General features: G+C 53.8%; 2 protein-coding genes across 2 annotated transcripts; both read right to left on the bottom strand.

Annotated features, from left to right (window-relative positions):
* Nucleotides 1–1,041: 1,041 nt before the first annotated feature.
* Nucleotides 1,042–2,322, bottom strand: LOC136302738 (D(1) dopamine receptor-like). Its single transcript, XM_066206250.1, has one exon. It carries the CDS (start codon nt 2,320–2,322, stop codon nt 1,042–1,044), a length of 1,281 nt encoding a protein of 426 aa, XP_066062347.1.
* Nucleotides 2,323–9,684: 7,362 nt separating this feature from the next.
* On the bottom strand, nt 9,685–18,407 carry LOC136302736 (charged multivesicular body protein 7). Its single transcript, XM_066206248.1, has 10 exons — nt 18,022–18,407; nt 16,979–17,153; nt 14,933–15,118; nt 14,153–14,286; nt 13,752–13,800; nt 12,821–12,940; nt 12,220–12,318; nt 11,370–11,430; nt 10,668–10,829; nt 9,685–10,138 (listed from the first exon to the last, which is right to left on the bottom strand). The coding sequence occupies exons 1-10, from the start codon at nt 18,309–18,311 to the stop codon at nt 10,074–10,076; spliced, it is 1,341 nt and encodes a 446-aa protein (XP_066062345.1). The 5' UTR covers nt 18,312–18,407; the 3' UTR covers nt 9,685–10,073.
* Between the last annotated feature and the right edge of the window lie 5,452 nt (nt 18,408–23,859).

Below are 23,859 nucleotides of genomic sequence, written 5' to 3'. Positions count from 1 at the left end.
AGTGACAGGGATGTCCCCAGGGAACGGGCAGTGGTGGGATGTCCCCAGAGAACGGGCAGTGGTGGGATGTCCCCAGGGAACGGGCAGTGGTGGGATGTCCCCAGGGAACGGGCAGTGACAGGGATGTCCCCAGAGAACAGGCAGTGACAGGGATGTCCCCAGAGAACGGGCAGTGGTGGGATGTCCCCAGAGAACGGGCAGTGGTGGGATGTCCCCAGAGAACAGGCAGTGACAGGGATGTCCCCAGGGAACGGGCAGTGGTGGGATGTCCCCGGGGAACGGGCAGTGACAGGGATGTCCCCAGGGAACGGGCAGTGGTGGGATGTCCCCGGGGAACGGGCAGTGACAGGGATGTCCCCAGGGAACGGGCAGTGGTGGGATGTCCCCAGGGAACGGGCAGTGGTGGGATGTCCCCAGAGAACGGGCAGTGACAGGGATGTCCCCAGGGAATGGGCAGTGGTGGGATGTCCCCAGAGAACGGGCAGTGACAGGGATGTCCCCAGAGAACGGGCAGTGGTGGGATGTCCCCAGGGAACGGGCAGTGACAGGGATGTCCCCAGAGAACGGGCAGTGGTGGGATGTCCCAGCTCCTCAGGGAACGGGCAGTGACAGGGATGTCCCCAGGGAACGGGCAGTGGTGGGATGTCCCCGGGGAACGGGCAGTGACAGGGATGTCCCCAGGGAACGGGCAGTGACAGGGATGTCCCCAGAGAATGGGCAGTGGTGGGATGTCCCCAGGGAACGGGCAGTGACAGGGATGTCCCCAGGGAACGGGCAGTGGTGGGATGTCCCCAGAGAACGGGCAGTGGTGGGATGTCCCCGGGGAACGGGCAGTGGTGGGGATGTCCCCAGAGAACGGGCAGTGGTGGGATGTCCCCGGGGAACGGGCAGTGACAGGGATGTCCCCAGAGAACGGGCAGTGGTGGGGATGTCCCCAGAGAACGGGCAGTGGTGGGATGTCCCCAGAGAACGGGCAGTGGTGGGATGTCCCAGCTCCCCTCACTGCTGGAGACCTCCCAGCCCTCCTTTCCCACCCCGGGCTCAATGGAAGGCGCTGCTGGCGGGCGGGGAAACCGTTCCCAGCCGGGCCGGGGTTCCACACTCAGGAAGAAGGTTCAGAGCGGGAGAAGAGCCCGGAGAAACCCTCTCGGAGGCCGCCTCGTCCTTCTCCACCTGCAGCACGGCGTGGGGCAGCAGCTGCGGGCGGCCCAGGCTCTCCCCAGCCCTGTGGGCAGCCGTGTCGGGCTGGAAGGACACCAGCTCGTTGCTGAGGGTCCCCGTCCCCACGGCGGCGGGGCAGAGGCGGCCGCAGCCCAGCAGGGAGGAGAAGGCCCTGCGGAACTCGGCGTTGAAGGCGTAGATGACGGGGTTGAGGGCGGAGTTGGCCCAGCCCAGCCAGGTGAAGGCGCCCAGCACGGTCCCGCTGACACACGGCGGGACGCGCAGCTCGGGGTCACAGAAGGGCACCAGGCAGTTGAGCACGAAGAAAGGCAGCCAGCAGCACACGAAGACCCCCACGATGATGGAGAGGGTCTGGAGCACCTTGGTCTCTTTCTTGAGGGAGTTTTTCAGGGAGGTTTCCCCGGGGCAGGGGCTGCGGGCTTGTCCCGGCCGCTCCAGGGAGGAGACCCTGCGGAGCTGGCGCCGGGCCGTGAGGAAGAGGCGGCAGTAGGTGGCCACCATGACGGCCACGGGGATGTAGAAGCTGACGAGGGACGAGGAGATGGCGTAGGTCCTGCTGAGGCTGGAATCGCAGCTCCCCTCCTCCACGGAGCCATTGAAGCCCAGCTGCTCCCGGTCCTTGTGCCACCGCAGCTGCACGGGGACGAAGGAGATGAGGAGGGACAGCAGCCAGGCCACCGCGATGGTGACAAAAGCCACGCGCTGCGTCACCCTCCTCTGGTGCAGAAAGGGGCTGGCGATGGCCCAGTAGCGCTCGAGGCTGATGAGGCACAGGTGGAGGATGGAGGCCGTGCAGCAGGTGATGTCGAAAGCCACCCAGAGGTCACAGAAAGCCCCGAAGGGCCAGAAGCCCAGCACGTCGCTGGCGGCTCTCCAGGGCATCACCAGCACGGCCACCAGCAGGTCGGACACGGCCAGGGACACCACGAAGAGGTTGGTGACCTTGGAGCGCAGGTGTGGGAACCTGAGCACGGCCAAGCACACCAGGCTGTTCCCCAGCAGCGTGCAGAGGATGAGGAGGGACAGGCAGGCGGCTGTCGCCACCCGCAGGGACAGCGGGGACTGGCTCTGTTCTGCCCCGCTGCTGGCACTGAGCTCGTCCTGCCCGGCTCCTCCTGCCGAGGGGGGAAACCCATCCATGGCTTCCCCGTCCAGGTTTTTCAAAGTCTGCTCAAGTCTCCGTCAGCATCCAGCGCCCGTTTTCCCTTTTTCCCCGCTCCCGCAGCACCTCCGGAGCCACGGCTGCAGTCCAGTCCCACCTCCAGAACAGGAGAAGTGCTGGAAGCTCTCGGTCCTTCCCAGTCCTTCTCCCAGTCCTTTCCAGTCCCTTTCTCAGTCCTTTCCCGCTCTCAGCGTTTGGATTTTCCCTCCTGCCTCTCGCCCCCCAGGAGCCCGCACTCACCTCCGGGGGCTGGGGAGGTTTTACCGCAAATCTTCCTCCCCCTCCTCTCTCCTCTTCACCTGCTGGTGATCCTGCAGAATTCCCAGATCCCTTCCAAATCCAGGCTGGGATTCGCTGCCGGGAGCCAGAGGGGTCTGAGGGGTGTCTCCCTGCTCACCAACCCGGCTGCTCTCTCTTCCCTCTGGAGCCAAAATCCCTCTGGATTTCTCCAGGGTGGGATCTGGCTCTGCCCCTCGGAGCTGGGAGAATGTGTGAATGCACGGGGTGAGTCACTGGGAATTCGCTGAGAGGGTTGAAGGGGGGGGGGGAAATAATCATTCCAGGCAAGATTTGAGGGTCCTCAATGCAAATGAGCGCAGGAATTGATTGGGATTTCTGCATGAGAGAGGCCTGATTTCCCTGCCCAGGCGCTGAGTCACAGCTCAGAGCTGACCCCAAACCAGTCACTCCTCCCTGCCCTGAGCTGGTGCAAAACTGGCTTTTACTGTCCACTGCAAAATTCCTTCTGCAGGAAAAAAAAAAGGGGGGGGGGGGGAAACCCATCAAAAAATCCTGTACAAACCTGGAAGATTTTTCTTTCGGTCTCAGATCTCTTTTTCAGCACAGGTCACCTGCAGAACCAGTGAGGACGCTGAACATCACCTGGGTAAAGTTTTGAACCCTCAATAAATGGATTTTACTTTCAGTGAAGCGGTGTAAAGTCGCTTCTCTTTCAAGCTCATCACTATTTCCTTAATTCCACATCAGCTTTTACCTCGGGGATAACTGGAAACATCAGGCAGAAAGTCAAGATGCTTTTCCTGTCCAGTGAGGATGTGACACTTGGGGACACGGGTTGGGGGTGGCCTTGGCAGTGCTGGGGACACACTTGGACTTGATGGTCCCGAAGGTCTTTGCCAACCTTAACGAGTCTAAAATTTGATATTTTGGAACTCCTAAGGAGGAGGAGCTGCCGGGTGTCCTGAGGGAGATTTCCTGGGATGGGATGGGATGGGATGTGCCACCACGAGCTGCCGCTGCCACCCTGTGCTGTGACTTACTGAGGTGACAGACCAGTGCCACCACTGCTCTCTTGAGAAGAGCCACCCTGCAAAAGTCAGGTGTGGAAAAGCAGGACGAGTTTTGCAGATCCTGGGCACAAAACGAGTTGGTTCAGCTCCAATTAATTCCCTCCGTGCCAGGAGCGTGGTCACGGAGCATCCCTGACCCGCCTTTCCCTGTCACCTCGGGGTGAAAGAGCCACCGAGCACACTGAGCCCGCCCTGCTGAGCCCGGATCCATCACCCTGGGATTGCTGAGGCCGGGTTCATCACCCTGGGATTGCTGAGCCCGGATCCTTCACCCTGGGATTGCTGAGCCCGGATCCTTCACCCTGGGATTGCTGAGCCCGGATCCATCACCCTGGGGTTGCTGAGGCCGGGTTCATCACCCTGGGATTGCTGAGCCCGGATCCTTCACCCTGGGATTGCTGAGCCCGGATCCATCACCCTGGGGTTGCTGAGCCCGGGTTCATCACCCTGGGATTGCTGAGCCCGGATCCATCACCCTGGGATTGCTGAGCCCGGATCCATCACCCTGGGATTGCTGAGCCCGGATCCTTCACCCTGGGATTGCTGAGCCTGGATCCATCACCCTGGGATTACTGAGCCCGGGTTCATCACCCTGGGATTGCTGAGCCCGGATCCTTCACTCTGGGATTGCTGAGCCCGGATCCATCACCCTGGGATTGCTGAGCCCAGATCCATCACCCTGGGATTGCTGAGCCCGGGTTCATCACCCTGGGATTGCTGAGCCCGGATCCATCACCCTGGGATTGCTGAGCCCGGATCCATCACCCTGGGATTGCTGAGCCCGGATCCATCACCCTGGGATTGCTGAGCCCGGGTTCATCACCCTGGGATTGCTGAGCCCAGATCCATCACCCTGGAATTGCTGAGGCCGGGTTCATCACCCTGGGATTGCTGAGGCCGGATCCATCACCCTGGGATTGCTGAGACCGGATCCTTCACCCTGGAATTGCTGAGCCCGGATCCATCACCCTGGGATTGCTGAGCCCGGATCCTTCACCCTGGGATTGCTGAGCCCGGATCCATCACCCTGGGGTTGCTGAGGCCGGGTTCATCACCCTGGGATTGCTGAGCCCGGATCCTTCACCCTGGGATTGCTGAGCCCGGATCCATCACCCTGGGGTTGCTGAGCCCGGGTTCATCACCCTGGGATTGCTGAGCCCGGATCCATCACCCTGGGATTGCTGAGCCCGGATCCATCACCCTGGGATTGCTGAGCCCGGATCCATCACCCTGGGATTGCTGAGCCCGGATCCATCACCCTGGGATTGCTGAGCCCGGATCCTTCACCCTGGGATTGCTGAGCCTGGATCCATCACCCTGGGGTTGCTGAGCCCGGATCCATCACCCTGGGATTACTGAGCCCGGGTTCATCACCCTGGGATTGCTGAGCCCGGATCCATCACCCTGGGATTGCTGAGCCCGGATCCATCACCCTGGGATTACTGAGCCCGGGTTCATCACCCTGGGATTGCTGAGCCCGGATCCTTCACTCTGGGATTGCTGAGCCCGGATCCATCACCCTGGGATTGCTGAGCCCAGATCCATCACCCTGGGATTGCTGAGCCCGGATCCATCACCCTGGGATTGCTGAGCCCGGATCCATCACCCTGGGATTGCTGAGCCCGGGTTCATCACCCTGGGATTGCTGAGCCCAGATCCATCACCCTGGAATTGCTGAGGCCGGGTTCATCACCCTGGGATTGCTGAGCCCGGATCCATCACCCTGGGATTGCTGAGCCCGGATCCTTCACCCTGGAATTTCTGAGCCCGCATCCATCACCCCGAGCCGGCTCTGCTGTTCCTGCCCCAAGGAGCCAACAAGGATCCGATATTCCCTGGAAGACACAGCCTGGACACAGCCCGGGCTCGCTGCTGGGTGTCCGGGCGCTCGCTGACGAAGAGCTCGGTTTAATTAATCCTCATTAGCGGCCGCCTGCAGCCCGGGGCTGTTCCAGGCAGCGAGGGTAGATGGCACCAGCGGCCGGCGCATGGAGCGGCTCCTGCCCTCGGGAATTCGGGATGCCGGCGGAGGAAAAGCGCTGGGTCAGGGCGAGGGCAGAGAGAGCAGGGAAAGGTTCTTCCCCAGGGGGTGGAATAAACACCGGGACAGCTCCCAGGGAACGGGCACGGCCCCAGGAGCTCCAGGACACCCAGGGATGTCCAGGGTGGGAATTTGGGATGTCTGGGTCCTTTCCCCCTCTGGGCATCCCAAGGCCCCGGCAGAGCTCTCAGCGCCAGGGATGCTCTGCCCTCTGTGCCCCATCTTCCTCCCAGTCCTGCTCCGGCCACGAAGATTTTCAGGATCTCAGGGGGCAGAAACAAAACAGGGGGACGCTGTCACTGCTGTGCGAGGGAGCAGCGATGGCAGGGCCTGGGACAGGGCAGGGTGGCACTGATCTGTCACACAGGGCAGGGTGGCACTGGCCTGTCACACACAGCAATGGTGGCACTGATCTGTCACACAGGGCAGGGCGGCACTGGCCTGTCACACACAGCAATGGTGGCACTGATCTGTCACACAGGGCAGGGTGGCACTGGCCTGTCACACACAGCAATGGTGGCACTGATCTGTCACACACAGGGCAGGGTGGCACTGGCCTGTCACACACAGCAATGGTGGCACTGATCTGTCACACACAGGGCAGGGTGGCACTGGCCTGTCACACACAGCAATGGTGGCACTGATCTGTCACACACAGGGCAGGGTGGCACTGGCCTGTCACACACAGCAATGGTGGCACTGGCCTGTCACACACAGGGCAGGGTGGCACTGGCCTGTCACACACAGCAATGGTGGCACTGATCTGTCACACAGGACAGGGTGGCACTGGCCTGTCACACACAGCAATGGTGGCACTGATCTGTCACACACAGGGCAGGGTGGCACTGGCCTGTCACACACAGCAATGGTGGCACTGATCTGTCACACACAGGGCAGGGTGGCACTGATCTGTCACACAGGGCCGGGTGGCACTGGCCTGTCACACACAGCAATGGTGGCACTGATCTGTCACACAGGGCAGGGTGGCACTCACCTGTCACCTCCGTTAGTCACAGCACAGGGTGGCAGCGGCAGCTCGTGGTGGCACATCCCATCCCAGGAAATCCTCCCTCAGGACACCCGGCAGCTCCTCCTCCTTAGGAGCTCCAAATTACAAAATCCTGGCATTTTTAAGGTTGGCAAAGACCTTCGGGACCATCAAGTCCAAGTGTGTCCCCAGCACTGCCAAGGCCACCCCCAACCCGTGTCCCCAAGTGCCACATCCACACCTTTGGAACCCCTCCGGGGATGGAGATCCCACCCTGCCAGTGCCTGGCACTTCCCATGAAGGGTTTTGTCCCAGTTTCCAACCTGAACCTCCCCTGGCAGCGCCTGAGGCTGTAGGAAAGGATCTCCCCTGGCTCTGCTTCCACCTGGAGCCGGGTTGGTGTGGGAAGATGGGATTGGGATGGGATTGGGATGGGATTGGGATTCAATTTGTCCAATTTCTGTGCATTTTGGACCCCACCTGATGCAGAAATCCCTGCGGGTTCTGCCGTGCCAGGCAAACCAAACCCTCCTGTGAGACCCAAATCTCCTCCCCTGAGGAAGCTGCATTATTTTATAATCAATTCAGCCGCTATTTATTTTTTTTTTCCCCAGGCTCAATTTAAGCACTATTTTAAACAGCTCTCCAGCATGAAAAGATTCCAGTTTGGTGGCAATCGAGCTCAAAGTTTTTTATATTTAATTTCCTCACCCAGCAAGAGGCTGCCCTTGATTTCCTCTCCCTGCTGTCTCACCAAAATATCCTGAAAATTCTCCATTCAGGCACCCTGATTACATCCCCCACTCTGCATCAAAGGCAGAAAATTACCAGCCACTCCAAATAAAGCGGCAGCTGCTCGGGTTTAACTCCTAAATGTCACTTCCAGCACGGCTGATGCATCCCAGGATTACAGGGGAGTGTTTATTCCTGCAGGGATCTCTCCAGATTTCCAGGGAAGGGACAAATTCTGAGATCAGGGGAGAAAGGAGGAGGAGTCAGGCTTCCAAAACAAAAATCCAGGTTGGAGGTGAGACCTGAGCCCTGTAAAAAAAAAAACAAAAAAAACGTGGGAGCTCTCCAGGGATGAAATCAAACCTCAGCCAGAGGGAACAGCACCAACAGCCTGGGAATTCCAGGTTTAGGCATCATGGTTTTACAGGGAAATTTGGTTTTTTACACACCAGGCCACTCAATTTACATCGATTTCCTTCAGGCAGAGGGAAAACCAGCACCAGGCTCCCAGTCTGGGCTGCTTAATCACAATGGGAACAAGAAGCTGGGTGAAAAACTGCCCCAAAATCAGCTCTTGGGAATTGTCTGGTGCAAACCCAAGGGGTTCATCAGAACTGATTTCCTTTTCTCCACGGGCAAAGTGGCTTATGCAAAGGGCTGTGACTGCGAGCCTTGAAAGTGCAGGTTGGAGATGCAGAGTGATAAAAAAAAAAGGTGGGGAGAGATAAGGAGAAGCAGGAATCGTGTCCAAAATGACACGAGGAACCAAGGCGGTGCCACCCAAAAAGCAGCAGAAAAACAGACAAGTGATTAGATGTGGTAATATTTAATAATGGGCTTTTTACACCCACGTTAAAGTCTGGTGGAGCAGTTGCTCAGTTTGGGTTTGGCTAAAGCAGCCCAGGGGCATCCCTGGATTCCAGCACAGCTGGAACAGCAGCTGGAAGAGGGAAAAAGCCCAGGAGGCCCCCGGGGTCCCTCCCATCCCCTCCTGGCACACACAGGCAGGAAACACCGAGTCTTTCTCCCGTTTACTTCCAGAGGAAAGGAACACAGAGCTTCAAAATTTTACATCATTCCATGGGGGAACCGTGAGCTGCAGCCTCCCCCTCCCCGGGGAGGGCCTGCCCTGGGGAGGGGTGACAGAGGGGACACAGCCCCTGGGGACATCCCCACTGCCACCCTGACCCTGACCCTGAATGATCACCAGGAGGGGAAACTCCAGCCCTCATTCCCAACATCCCAAACTGCCACTGAGGAATGGAGTTTGGAGAGGCAGCGTGGAAGTGCTGGAACGTATTTCCCAGAGGGGCTGGAACACATTCCCAGAGGGGCTGTGGGAATACAATCCCAGTGGTGCGGGACACATTCACAATGGTGTGGGACACATTCCCAACGGGGCTGGAATACATTCCCAATAGTGCTGGAACACATTCCCAATGGTGCTGGAACACATTCCCAATGGTGCTGGAATACATTCCCAGTGGTGCTGGAGCACATTCCCAGTGGTGTGGGACACATTCCCAGTCAGGGAGAGGGGCACAGGGCTGGTGATCCCCCCACAGGCAGCCAGGAATCCCAGGGAAGGGCACATTCCGTGTTTCAGGGATTTGGGGCTTCCCTGCGCACGCCAGGGGTAAAAAGTGACCTGCAGAAGAGGAGGGCTGGGCTGCTGTGGGCAGAGGCAGCCCTGGAGCAGCCGCAGGTGAGGTGCTGAGGGCTTTTGTGCATCAAGAACATCCACGGGGGCTGGGTTTGGGGCTTTTTGGGAGCACACAACCCTGCGGGATCGAAGGCAAAGCCGGGGCTGCTCCGTGGAGCTGCGCTCTCCCAAGGGATCTCTTCTCTCCCCACCCCAAATCCCCCCGTGGCAGCTCAGAGCCATCCCCCTGCAGCTCCCAGGGAGATTTGCTTACAGGGAGGACACAAAAATAGCCAGCAGCTCCGATTTCAGGAGGAAATCCAGCAGGAAGAGGCTGGATTGGCAGCGGGGGCGGGGGAATCTTTTGCAGGTCTCCCTTTTAAGGCCTTCAATGTCATGACAGAGAGAGAGAGAGGGATTCTTTTTGTCTTGTGCTTGCCATGGCTGCCCTCTCTGAGCAGCAGCCAAAATCTCCTCGAGACTGAGCAGTGCCAGGGCCTGGCTGTGAGTGCAGGATCCAGAGGGAGGGACACAACAAAGCACCAGGTGTTTGAAGCCGGCTGCAGGTAGGGCAAGGGCAGGAGTGATGCGCCAAGTGTTTCTAAACAACCACACAAAACGCTGAGCCACTGCAACGCTGCTGCTACTCAGATTCTCAACACCAGCCACAGCAAAGGAAGAGAAATAAATAAAAAATAAAAAACCAAACCCAAAACCGAGCACTGTTATGGACACTGAAGAGTTTTTGTGGGGTTTTTTTTTGTCTTCACTGGAGTCGTATTCCCAAGGAGGGAAGGCTGGATGTGGCAGTGACCAGTGCAGATGTTGGCACAGAGATGACAAACACCAGCTGGGGCCAGGTCCAGAGTGGATTGTCGTGGCAGGAGCTCCTGCTGCTGAGCAAAGACTGACCCAGAAGGACAGGGGGACTTCCCTCTCCTTGGAAGTTCTGGTCATAAGTTAAGGAACATGGAGACAACTTCCCGAACCGCAGCAACAGGAATTCTGTTGGCTCCTCAGAGGTTCAGTCCCAGAGCTGTTTTGGGCTCAGAAGAAGCAGAGGGAGTCGTCTGCGCCGGATCTGTGAAGAGAATTGCAACAGAGGAGAGATCAGAGCTCATCAAACACAGCCACAACCACCCAACAGAATTCTAGAGTCTTGGTGCTTCCCTGCTTAGCTCCATCACCTGGAATCACCTGTTCCATGCCCCTGGAATCCCATGTTCCATCCCCCTGGAATCCCATGTTCCATCACCAGGAATCACCTGTTCCATCACCTGGAACCACCTGTTCCAACCCCTGGAATCCCTGCTGAACCAAGATCCCAGCTCTCCCGGGCCTGGGTTTAGCTCTGCTGAACCAGGATCCAGGCTAATTCCCAGCTCTCCCAGGCCTGGGTTTAGCTCTGCTGAACCAGGATCCAGGCTAATTCCCAGCTCTCCCAGGCCTGGGTTTAGCTCTGCTGAACCAGGATCCAGGCTAATTCCCAGCTCTCTCTGGCCTGCTGAACCAGGATCCAGGCTAATTCCCAGCTCTCCCAGGCCTGGGTTTAGCTCTGCTGACCCCCAGGGCTGTCCCAGCTCCCTCCCAGGCCCCGGGGCCATTCCCACCTCCAGCAGACACAGAGAGCTGCTCCAGCTCAGCTTCCAGCTCGGCATCAGAGATGGGGGCACTGGGCACCCTGTGGGGCACGGCAGGCAGATCCAGGGAATCCTTGCTGGAGTCCTGCAGGAGACTGTCCAGCTCCTGCTCCAGCTCCTCAGAGTCCATCTCTGCTGATCAAAGGAAACATTTCAGCCCCAGGGGAAATTGAATCCTCATGGCACAGACTGAGATCCGAACCAGAGCCGTTATTGCTCCCATCCATCGTTACTCACAAGGAATTTCCTTCTTTTAAAGGACTGAAAATTCTGTCCTCGTGTCAGGGAATTTTTTTTTTTTTCTTGGCACTGAAGCCAAAGAAGCTCTGGCACCTCTCAGCAGAGGCAAAAGAGCTGCAGCAACAGCCAGGCCAGAGGAAAAAGCTCATCACTTCAAAAAGAAACCCAAAGCAGCAGCCACCCTAAAAATAGATTTCAATCGACATGACACAGCTTTGAGCTGAAATCCAGCCCCAAACAGGGACCACGAGGATTTGGAGATGAATGAACTGTCAGCAATAAACTGCCCTGCTCCCCCTTCCCTTCAAGGCACCAACTTTGGTGTTTTGGGAAGGGTTTATTCCCCCAGGAAGCTGTGGGACGTGGGGAGGGAGCAGGGAAAGGAGGGAACAGGGAAAGGGATGATCAAAGGACAAAAAGGCCAGGACGCACCCAGACCATTGATCCCCACTCCAGCCAGAGTCTGGGCCACTTCATCTTGAGTGTCACAAAGCTGAGGTAAAACAAACACAGTTAGATCAAGATCAGAAATTCATTTTGTGCCCGACTGCAGCTGCTTTATCGAAAGCAGAAATAACAAAAACAATCCAAAGTTGAGCTAAAGGCAGCAGGAATTAACTCTTTCTTCCTGCCTGAAATGCAGGAGATTACAGAATTAACTAGGTTGGAAAAGACCTCTGAGATCACCAAGTCCAACCTATGAAAAAAGAAACCAAACAATAAAATAAAATACAATACAATAGAATAAAATGAAAAATAGAATAAAACAGAATAAAATAAGAATTAAAAATAAAAATAGGATAATAATGAAGGAAAATAAAATAAAATAAAATAAAATAAAATAAAATAAAATAAAATAAAATAAAATAAAATAAAATAAAATAAAATAAAATAAAATAAAATAAAATAAAATAAAATAAAATAAAATAAAATAAAATCAAATCTCAGGCTGTTTCATGCACACAGCTGCATTCCAGCTTCCAAAGGTCTGATTTGTATTTTTAGTACACCTGAAGACTTTTCAGGGAAGCTGGGTGCCTCCCCAACATTGCTGATCATAAAACCCCACAAAATGCACAAATTGAAAGTAAATTAAAACCCACAACAGCAAACCCAGAAATCTTCTTCTTGCTGATGTTCTAGCTCAAAATCAAGTCAGTTTGCTTTAAGTGCCATGAAGGAAAAAACCTAAATAATTAAAAGCAACCAAGGAATTAATAATTAATGAACATCTGGGCAGGTTTCTTGGGAATATCCACACCCCCCCTGGCTGGTCCAGTACCTCTTGGATCTGATCCACCAGGTTCTCTGCCCTCTCCACAGTCACATCCTTCATGGAAAGCTTCAGAGCTCCAACCCCAGCCTGGTAGGCATTAAACACCTGGGAATGAAAAATAAAAGACAGAAAGATGCAGAATGCTGATGAACTCCAGCCTGGTTGGCATAAAACACCTGGGAATTAAAAATAAAAGACAGAAAGATGTTTGATGTTCATGAGCTCCAGCCTAGTAGGCATCAAACATCTGGAAATTAAAAACAAAAGACAGAAAGATGTCTAGTGCTCATCAAGTCCAGCCTGGTAGGCATTAAACATTTTGAAATTACAAATAAAAGACAGAAAGATGCAGAAAGTCCAGGCTGGTAGGTTTTAAACATTTGGAAATTAAAAACAAAAGACAGAAAGATGCACAATGGTGATGAGAACAGTGTGAGCTCCTCTCCAGAGCTGCTTCCCAAGCAGGACCCTCGGAGACAGAACAGGAAAAGGAGGGAGCTTCACCCAGGGGGACATTCCCAGGGTAAACCCCACCCCTGAGGGGCAGGAAAGAGGGCAGAGAGGGGCTGGAGCAGGAGGAGGAGCCCAGGGGAGGAGCCCCGGGTACCATCTGGTCGGTCTGGGAGGCGTAGATGCGATCCAGGATTCCCTGCACCGCGTCCAGCTTGGAGTGCAGCTCCTCGATGCGCCGCTCCGTCCTCCGCTTCGACTTGAGGCACCTCAGCGCCTGCCAGGGGCACAAACACACACACACAGAGCTCAGAGCAGCTCTACACACAGCTCTGGGGGGTCTCCCCTCCTCTGGGTTTATCCCCACTTTGGTGAGTGCAGGAATTCCTGCTGGCACCACGGGAAAATTGGGGTGAAGGGCTAAAAACGGGGAACGGCCGCCACGCTGAGGGTTCATCCAGGTATTCCTGGATCACACCCAGCAGAAAAATCCTGGATTCCTACTTTAAAAAGGTGGTCAGGCCATCTGAAATATTCCAGCTGGCAGCTGCAGCTATTCACATTCCTGAGTGTTGAAGTTTCCTTCAAAAAAAAAGGAATCCTTGTGGAATTTCACACTGATTAAAAGCAGGTATTTGTAGCCTGCTGCATCACACAGGAAGGAGGGAAAAGCAGAGAGAGGTTGTCAAATGTGTGTTTGTGCAAAGCTTGTTCAGAAATGACCATCTCAAGAGAAAAAAAAATAACAAATTTTAAAAAATAAAACAAAAAGAGCCAGGAGTTGGATTTTGATGATTCTGAGTGGGTCCCTTCCAACCTGGGATATTCTGGGATTGGAAGTGCCACAAAAAAATCCCCCAAAACAACCAGGAATCCCTGAGGCACACGCAGAACGAGTGGGTTTAAGAGTTTATTTCCATTTCCCTTCATCACCTCACTCTGGAAAAACAAATCCTTCACCTCGAGGAGAGCTTTGGCTTCAGAGCCAGCACTCCAACACCCCTGGGATGGAGCCCCCGAGTTTAACCCTGGGCATGACCTGCACTCCTGGAGCAGCTCCAGGACATTTCCCTGGGAGTTCCACTCACCAGCTGCTTCTTCCCAGCTCTGCAAGCACTCCTGGCATCCTCTTTACACCTGGAAGATGGAAAAAGGAAAATTTCTTCCTTGTTTTACAAACCACCACCACCCTCTCCCTCTCTCTGAGGGGGCCACAACGGTGAATTTTGGATACAACCACCCTCAAAGCACTGTTGATTCCCACAAGTCCTTGGAAGCATTCCAAATCCTTGCAAACATTCCTCACAGCCATTCCCTGCACCTTATTTTCATAGGAAACAGGGAACAAAGGCTGGAAAAGCTGCCCCAGCACACGGCCGGGACTATTTTATTTACAAACAGGAAAGAACAACACGAGAAAGCGGCTTCTAATTGTGCCCCAAACATCCCCCAGATTGTTGTTCCCACCACCCCTTCCCCTCAGAATTACTTCTCTGCTTCCTGGGAAAGGGACTCCACCTTCTGTGACAGCAGCTGCTCACTCTGCATCAGCTGATAAACCCCGATGTCCACGTCGTTCATGGGGGACACCTTGGCGTGGAGGCCTCGGGCAAACTTCACTATCTGGAATCACAGCAGCACAGAGTCACTTCCTAAAAACCTGAATTAGGAAGGCTTTCACTTGGAGGGAAGGAAGGAAGTTTTTTCATGCCCTGTTTAGGCCTTGGAGTCATCAGGATGTCCCAGGCACCACAGGGTTTAATATTAAACTAGGCGGGATCGGGGTCGGCAGGGTGGAAACAAAACGCCTGAGTGGAACACCTGGAAGATTTTAAAGCTGTCCCCAGATTCTGGAAGTGGATGGGAATGTCAGACTCCCAAGGACTTCAGAACACTACAGGGCAAGTGGAATCTCAGGGCTGAGTGCCTGCACCTCTGTAGGAAGTGACAAAGGGAAAAAGCTTTTCAGAAAAGCGTGGAATTCCACGCTGATTCCAGAGGTGTGGAGCTTGTGTAGCTGGGAATAGTCAAAATGCAGAGTCTGCCATGTTTTTAACTCTTAAATTAAATCAGAATTATTATAGATGCTTAAAGAACCTGCCATGCCAGAATGAGGATTTCCTGTCACCAGGTACCAACATTGCAGCACGTGGAATTCTCCTTTCCAGACAGAAAACCCCCGTTTTACCACCGAAAACGGCCGAAATCCATTTCTCTCCGAGCAGGACAGGGATGATACCACCCAAAAGCAGTCACCTGGACCCTGTACCTTCTCTCCATTCTGTTCCAGGATGGTGACCCTCTTCTCCTTCTGCAGCTGCAGCAGCAACAAGTAGAAGGTCCTTTCGTCGGGGCAGAGGCCGGCGCAGAGCGAGCGCAGCTCGGACAGGGCGACCACGGGGTGGGAAGAGAGGGCAGAGTTCTGGTAGAAGCGATAAACCTCCTCTGCCTTCTCCTGCAAGGGAGCCAGGGCACGCCTCAGCATCTCACCTTGGGGATTTTCCAAACCCTGTGGTGCTTCAGTGAGTAGCTCTGAGCTCCGTATTGAGTGTTATCTTTGCGTTTTGGGCAGATAAAACAATTCCTCCCTGGGCCTGAAGCTCAAGGACACTCTGCAGCCTCAGGCCCCAGAAAGAATAAACAGAATAAACTGAAGTGAGTTATAAGGGGAGCAAATCGGGGGAGGAATTACTTCATTACCTGAAGCTCTAATTGGAGGACAAACCCCTGCCATGCAAATGGACCACAGTTATAATTTGATACAATTGCCTGAATTGTGTTGTCCAAAAAATTCGTGATATTGTCCACCTTGGGAGTCCTCTCAGAGGCCCTGACTGCCCCAGGGTGTGCCTTTAATAAACACTGAATAAATACTGAAGTCCTTTAATAAATCCCCACTTTATTCTCTTCATCTCGCCCAGCCTCAGTTCCAGGGAGCGCCCCCAAGGCATGACAGGGATGCTGTCAGCCCACACAGCATTCCCGCTCTTCCCAAATCCTCCCACACCTCCTTCCTCCCAGCCTGGACACTTCCTGTGTTATTGTGGAGTGACTGTCACAATGAGCCGCGGGGAACTCTCAAAATAATCGTCCACAAAACCCCAAACTCCACTATTGACATTCCCTGGGACAGCACAGGAACCACACAGGCAATCACTTGGTTTCCCCTGCACCTCCTGGAAATCCCTCCCCGGGTTTGAAGCAAATAAAAATTCCTGCCTTTTCAAGATTTCCTGCGTTTCTGCTGGGCACACCAACCCAGAATGATTTGGGGCTCATTCTGCAGACTCGGAGTGACAGAGAGAGAGAGAAAAGGGGCTGGGACAGGATCCAAGGGCAGCTCCAATCCCATGGGAAAGCAGCTGAAAAATGCCCAGGGAAACCGGAATGGTGGGACACTGAATTTCCAGGCTGTGCCTCTTCCATCCCGGGAGCAGATGGAGCTCAGGCTGAGGGCTCCTCATATCCCACACAGGAATTGAGCTCCAGCCTGGGATTTACAGCAGGAGCACAGCTCCGGCCTTCCTGGACAGGCAAGGAATTGTGTCCCTCCCTTTCCTTGGAGCCAGTGAAATGTTCATTGTCACAACCATGGAATGGTTTGGGATGGAAAAAGCTGAAATCCCACCCAGTGTCACCCGTGCCATGGACAGGGACACAGCCCACTGGCCCAGGGGACACTGCCAGGGATCTAGGGGCAGCCACGGCAAAACTGGGAATTCCATCCCAGCCACCCTCCCTCCCAATATTTCTTCCCAAAATCCCATCGAAACCTGCACATGGAATCCTGAAATGGTTTGGGTCTGAGGGACCTCAAAGCCCATCCAGTCCCACCATGGATCCCACACTTTCCATGGATCAGGGTGCTCCAGCCCGGCCTTGGGCACTTCCAGGGATCCAGGGGCAGCCACAGAAAATCTGGGAATTCATCCCACCCTCCCAGCCAGGAATTCCTTCCCAAATCTCCCCTTTCCCAGTGGGAAGCCATTCCCTGTGTCCTGCCCCTCCATCCCTCATCCAAGCCCCTCTGGAAGGAGCTCTGAGCTCTCCCTGGAGCCTTTCCCTTCTCCAGGTGAACATTCCCAGCTCTCCCAGCCCGGCTCCAGCCCTTGGAGCAGCTCCATGACTTTCAAGGAACACCAGCAGACCTAAATCCCTTCCCATCCCCAAGCCACTCCATCCACCTCTCTCCAGGCTTTTGAAACACCTCAGAAACGCCAACGAGGATCTGCTCAGCCCTGGAAACGCACGGGAAACGATTCCTGGTTTTCCTGGAGATGCACAACCGCAGGAGAGCTCTGAGCACCCCACTCACCTGCAGCAGCTCCACGTAAATCAGCACCTCCTCCTCCTCGGGGATTTTGCTGTCCCCCAGCACGCTGGACAGGGTCCACTTGAGGGGCTTCAGGATGAAAACTCCAACACCCCACGAGATCCAGCTGCTGTCCACGCTGGCCATGAAGTCTGACTCCCTCTGGAGCTTCCCACGCCTAGGGAGAAGAGAATTCCCGTGGAGCTGGACACAGCCAGCCTGAAGCCGGGATACCCTGCACATCCTCCACTCCTGTGGCATTTTTTATCACCAGATCCAGCTCAGGTTGGAGATTTTGTGGCTGGATGCACACAGAGGTTCGCATTCCTCCCTCGGGATCCTCTGGGTGCCTTTTGTTTACTCTTTTTTTCCCCGTTTCGGTAAGTTTTCCCCGATTTTCTGACTTGAAAATGATGAGGCATCAAACAAAGAAATGAACATGGAGGGTCAAGTTTAGGGTAATCGGTGAATTAAGGGTGGTTCTGGTTTTATGCTAAATTGCAGCAAGAGCTTCTCAGATCTCCTGGTTTTGATTTTCAGGTCACCAACAGAGCTCCTGCTGCTGCTGAGATCCCACTCCCGGGATCCAATTTTCCTGTGGGATCCCCAATTTTCCTGTGGGATCCCCGACATTCCCGTGGGATCCCCAACACACCTGTGGGATCCCCAGTATTCCCATGGGAACCCCTGTCCTCCCACACCTCCTGGCTGAGCTCTGATTCCCTGCCCAGTTCGGCCTCCCAAATCCCCCCCACACACACACCCCATACATTCACAGAATCGCAGAGTGGTTTGGGTTGGCAGGACCTTAAATCCCGGCCGGTGCCAGCCCTGCCATGCCCAGGCACACATTCCACTGTCCCAGGCTGCTCCAAGCCCCGTCCAGCCTGGCCTGGGACACTTCCAGAGATGAAGCAGCCACAGATTCTCCGCCAGGACCTCCCAGCGCGGAACTGGCCCTCCAGGATGAGGATCCCCACAGCGCGGCTCCATCACCCGCCGCATGCCCTGACACGGTCCCCGAGGCCGTGCCCGACCTCCTTTACCTGAGCAGCTCCCTGAGCACGGTGCCCAGCCCCAAGGGGACGCTGCCGCGCCGCTCGAAGCCGTTCTGCAGCTCCCTGAGGCACGTCCTCACCGCGCCCCTCCGCCGGCCGCGGGCCAGCACCAGCCCGACCCAGAAGGCCATCTTGCTGTCCCACTCGGTGCTGTTCACCTCGCGGCTCTGCTTGAAAGCCGAGAACAAGAAAGCCATGCGCTCGTCATCCGTCTCCCACTCCGGCGGCAGGTCGCCGGCCGGGGCCGGCCCAGGGGGGGCCTCCCCCGGGCTGCACATCTACGCGAGCCCCCGGCTCGGCCGCGGCCTCCGCCCCGGCCCGGCCGCCCGCCCGCCTCAGGGGAGACGCGCACGGCGCAGGCGCGGAGCCGCCCCCGCGTCCCCCCCCGCGCGTCACTCGGGGTGGGACGAGCCGCGTCCCCCCCCCCCCGGAGCCCCCGCGGTGGTACCGCCCGGAGGGGCGTGACGGCCCCGCCCACAAGCGCCCGCCGGGATCCCGCGCGGTGACGTCATCGTGATGGGCGGTATGACGTCAAAAGTGATATCATGGGGCGTGATGAGAGGGCGGGGCTCGGGACTATACATAATAATTATATTATATCATTCTATAGTCTATATTCTATATTTTATATTCTATATTATATCTTATATATTATATATTGTATTATATTATATTGTATTATATTGTATTTATATTATATTATATAATATCATATTATATTATATTGTATTATATTATATTTAAATATATAAATATATAAATATATATTATATAAATATATAATATATGAATATATTATATATAAATATATAATATATGAATATATAAGTATATAAAATGAAATAAATCTATATTTATTGATAATATTACATTATTTAGAATGTTACATTATTTATAAATCATATAGATATATTAAAAAATATATTGCCGATATGCATCATACATGAGAGGATATCTGGTTTATGTTATCAATTTCCCTTGTAAAACTGGTAATAAAAGAATAATAATAATCATTAAAATTTTTAATAGATGACGTAATGTACATACAGCATAAACTATAGAATAATAAAATTTTGCTAGTTACTGTATTATATCCTAAATAAATATTAATGAGTATATAATACTATTGATATAAGTATTTTCTATTATACTGTATTATAAATGTAATAGACTTATATAATGCAATACTGTTTTATAGAGAGGATATGATAATATTATATTATATCATATCGCAATATAATGTTAGATTATAATATAATACTATATTATCATTAATTAATACATAATGGATCTAACTTCAGGGGTCTGGGAGCAGCCCGAGCTTCCCTTCCCTGCCCCTACATCCCCCAGCCCCAAAATTGGGGATTTTCCAGAGCAGGACAACGTGAAAAAAGGGGAGGCCAAGATGATCCTCTGGAAATCAAGGAAAAACCTCTGGAAATCAGGGAGAAGCCTTTGGAAATCAGGGAGAAGCCACCCAGCCCCGAGGGCGCCGCGGGGAAGGGATTTTCCAGGCTCTGGCAGCCGCGGGTGGAGCCGCCCTCGTTCCCTCCATGTCACTTTTCACATCTGGAGCCTGACTCCGAAGCATCTTAGGAAGGGGAAGGGAGCTGAAAACGGGAATTAAATGAAATCCGTCCGAATTCCCCGGAATTCGGTGACAGCACCTTGGCCCTGCTCCCTCGGCCCGACGCTGCAGGGGAAGGCAGCAGGTCCCAGAGCTGCCTTCAAACCCAATCCACCAAAACCAGGGAATGACTCAGCACAGGCAGCGTTTATTTTTAGCTCCTTCCAAGCCGAAATTTCTCATTCATTCCCCTCCACTTCTCCAGTTCTAACCCCGAAAATAACACCTTTTTTTTTTTTTTTTTTTTTTTTTTTTTTTTTTTTTTCTGTGCCTGGAAAACCGGTCCCTCCTGGAGGAGCCAGGATTGCTCCTGCCAAAACCCAGCCGGGCCTTTAAGGAGGGCATGAAAACATCCAGGTTTTGATGTTATCAGGATTTAAAAAAAAAAAAAAAAAAAACAAAACCCGCTGATCCAGGAAGGAAACGGCAGAGTGGGATCACGAGGTTTGTTTTCTCTTTTTCCAAAGGAGGCTCACGGGGCTGTGTTTGCCGACCTGAGAGGTTTTGGCCTTGATCCGGAGGCAGCGGGAGCAGGGATCACATGCCGGGTGGTGGAAAGAGCCAAGGGATGATGCGATCCCGGGTGATGAATTCCCCGGGAGTTGGAGTGGATGGATCCCAGCTGGAAGCTCAGCTCCGCCCCCCCACAGCGGGATGGGGAGAGATGGAGGAGTCAGAGTGGGACAGGTGCAGACCTGAGATAGGTGAGGAATGCAAAACAAGGAATTCCTGCCCTGTTCTCCGTCCTTCAGCCCTTCCCAGGGAAGCAGGGAGCCCACACACTTATCTAGGGCAGATAAATCCCGTCATTCCAAGTGTTCTTCCTTTCTGCCACTCCCAGGGAAGCTGGGATCCAGCGGACATTTCTGGGAAGATAATCCCATCATTCCAAACAAATCCCCCTGCCCTTCCCGAGGAATCAGGGATCCATTACACTTATTTCGGGAAGATAAATCCCATCATTCCAAATGTTTCTGCTTCCCCTCTGCCCTTCCCACCCAAACCATCCCAGGATTCCATGATTCTCCCCCAGGTTTACCCTGCTGGACGTTCCCGTGGTCAGGAACATCCCTGGGCTCAGCTGTCCCAGCCGTGTCCCCTCCCAAAGTCTTGTTTGCTGTCCCACAGGAAAACCCTGGAGGTTTCGTAGCTCAGGAATACCCAGAACAGCCCCAGGCCCAGCACAAACCCCCGACAGCTCCTGTGAGCAAAATTAAACCAATCTGGGCTCCAGCCCAGCCCGAACCAACAACAATCCCTCCTGGAAATTCAGCTGTGGGGAAAAACAAAACCACATGATACGACTTACAAGAAATTGCTTGTAATACATGATATAACTGACAGGACATAAATGAAAATGTAGATCGACTGGAGAATGCCAATCCACTGAGAAAATTCGGGATAAAAGATTCAAGGCGTCCTCAGCGTTTAACCCCCAAAACCAATTTTTATTTTCGAGGGGAGGGAAGGGAGGAGGGCAGAGAAAGGGAGAGATCTGAGTTCAGACTCTGCCTTCACTGCTCGTTTTCCCTTTGTTTTTTAGGGCTCTGGGCTGGCAGGGCAAGAAGAAAAGTTTATTGAACCTTTGCCCTGCCCACAGGTCACCTGCTCGGAGGGTGTGAAGCTGCCGGAGGAAAGCGAAAGGGAGAAAGGATGAAAAATCCACCCGTGCTTGCCCTGAGCACCCCACAAAGCCCCCCAAAATGACGCGGGCAGAGGGTGTGGGGACAGAAATCGCAGCACCTCGGGCCGCAGAGGGGAAACTGAGGCACGGAGGGCCAGGGTGGTTTGCCCAGACTTGCCCAAGGAAGGTGCGCTGGGGAATCGAGCTCCCTTCTCATGCAGTTCACAGCTTGCCAGAGCATTTTTTATTTTTTTTTCTTTTTCTTTTTTTTTTTCTGTTTCAAGGAGGAACTTGGAATTTATGAGACAAATAACTCGTCTGTCAGGAGGAAAAGGGGGGGGGGGCGGTTGGAGGGGAGAAGCTCAGAATTATCACCCGGCCTCAGAAACCCTCCCAGGCACCAAAACCAGGCGGGAGGCAGCACAGAACTGGAGGGATAAAAACTGGATGGGGAACGTTCAAAAATAAAACAGGAACGGTCACGTAGCCCAGCACCTCCCCGGGGTGTGCTGGGGGTCACAGCCCCAAGAGAGACGCCCTGCGAGGGGAGATTAGAGCCTCCCACGGCCCCAAACTCCAGCAGAGCCGGATGCCGGACAAACAGCGGCTGAGCCAGGAGGGACAGGGAGGTTTGGAGGGTCTGAAGTGATGGGGGACACCCAGGGGTCAGGGACACCGAGGGAGGTCACAAGGGCTTGGGGACACCCGGGGGCATTGAGGGGACACCCAGGGAGGGGTCAGAGACATCGAGGGGACACGCAGGGGGTCAGGGGGGCTTGGGGACACCTGGGGGGGTCAGGGACACCAGGGTGGCATCAGGGACATTGAGGGGACACCTGAGGTGGTCACAAGGGCTTGGGGACACCTGGGGCATTGAAAGGACACGCAGGGAGGAGTCAGGGACACCAGGAGGGTCTTGGGGCACACCAGGGGGGATCTCGGGGGACACCAGGGGTGGCAGGGACATCAGGGGGGTCTCAGGGGACACCTGGGGGTCAGGGATACCCGGGGGGGGGGAGGGCTCAGGGACCTCTTGGTACCCTCACTGTGCCAAGGGCCAAAAGCCCACCTGAGCAATTAGGAACCAAAGAGAGAGAACAGAAGAACTCCAGGTTTAAGGCTTTTCCAGATGTGGTAGCAAGGTGTCGGAGGGTTTCTCCGTGCTCGGCTTTTTATTTGTTTCCTGCGACGTTTCATTACTTTGCTCTGTTTTCATTATTAAACCTTTCCATTTACGGAACATCCTCGAGCAGCAGTCTCGCTAATTGCTGCAGTCATTTTTCTGCAGGGCTGGACCCTCAGAGCGCGTGGAGTGTAAACCCACAGTTACCCATTAACTGCGGCTGATAATTAACGGGTCACCCGGTTAACGCTCCGTGTTCCCCGTGGGAATTTCGGGCTCCAGACTCTCTTTCCTCCATGGACAGAGAGCAGGAGTTGAGCCAAGAGCTGGGCCACGCTCCTGCTCCAACCCTCACCTTGATTTTATTCTCCACTTGCAGCAGAACTGAGCAAACCAGAGGAGGATTTAAGACCCCAAAACCGGAGGGTTCCGTTAGAAATGCGTCTTATGAAGTTGGCTTTTCGCAAATATTAGAATACTATACGTATTATGTCTCCTTAATGGAATTTAGAAAAGCGATGAGTGTATTTTCTGATTGTGACACAGCGAACCAGGATGAATTGTAGGGAAAACTGGGATGTTCCACGTGCCCCTTGCCACACATCCTGATTTTTCCTGGCTGAATTCAGGCACAGAATTTAGTTCCCTGCAGAGCACCAGGTTGATTTTTCAGAGAGGATGAATCCTCCCCCATGCCATTTGCACATGGATTAGCGTTTGGCCACAGTCCTAGACCTAAAATCCTAGACCTAAAGTCCTAGACCTATTTCTGCTCTAACCCAGTGGAAAGACTGGGTTTTTTTCTTTGTGACATCTGAAAGTGACCAGGCCAAAAATTATGGGGGAGAGGTTGTCACCTTACGGCCCTGCATGAAGGCTGCTGGATTTCTGGGTTTTTTTATCAAAATAAAAACAGCCAAGCCCCACGTTACCAGACACAGTGGAGACACCCACAAATAAATCTATCAAATAAGAGGACTGGGGAAACTTGAAACAGAAAAGAATGTTTTAATATCTGTTGAATACGTAAAACAACAATCCTTAAAACGCGGAAATTGAAAGAGAAGCGTGTGCGCTTTCTGGTGAGGCACCCCAGCTAGAACGTTTGCTCTTACATCTCCTAATTGTTCATTTTTAATTTTTATTAAACTTATAAATTTTTAAAAGAGAGTAGAACTCGTTTTTCACGGGTTCCCTCTTCTTCTCAACTTTCCCCCCAGTGCTGTGCTGGGGTGCACCCTCCGGGGGATCCCTGGTGGGACAAACAGGCTGCGGGTGATAAGGGCTGGAGGTCTGGCCCTGGGAGATAAACAAAAACCCCTTTTCACTCGTGGCCAGAGCCTGCCCAAAAATCCACCTCAAATGAAGCCCACAGCGCGTTTTCCAGGGATGGAAATTCTCGCTGGGAGAGGGAATGGTGTGTCTGCCCAGTGTCCCACCCCTTGTTGGGAT

The sequence above is a fragment of the Chamaea fasciata genome, unplaced genomic scaffold, assembly GCF_029207755.1.
Source record: "Chamaea fasciata isolate MVZ Bird 193981 ecotype frontalis unplaced genomic scaffold, bChaFas1.0.hap1 SCAF_30, whole genome shotgun sequence".
Classification (NCBI taxonomy): Eukaryota; Metazoa; Chordata; class Aves; order Passeriformes; family Sylviidae; genus Chamaea; species Chamaea fasciata.
This window is presented reverse-complemented; position numbering and strand designations above follow the sequence as displayed.

Bases quoted from the DNA above. Each gene is read 5' to 3' on its own strand.
- LOC136302738 (XM_066206250.1), bottom strand. From the start codon at position 2,322: ATGGATGGGTTTCCCCCCTCGGCAGGAGGAGCCGGGCAGGACGAGCTC.
- LOC136302736 (XM_066206248.1), bottom strand. From the start codon at position 18,311: ATGTGCAGCCCGGGGGAGGCCCCCCCTGGGCCGGCCCCGGCCGGCGAC. The intron at 12,319-12,820 runs GTACCCGGGGCT...TTTCATTCCCAG, and splicing joins CCTCCCAGACCGACCAGATG to GTGTTTAATGCCTACCAGGC. The intron at 10,830-11,369 runs GTGCGTCCTGGC...TTTGATCAGCAG, and splicing joins AGTGGGGATCAATGGTCTGG to AGATGGACTCTGAGGAGCTG.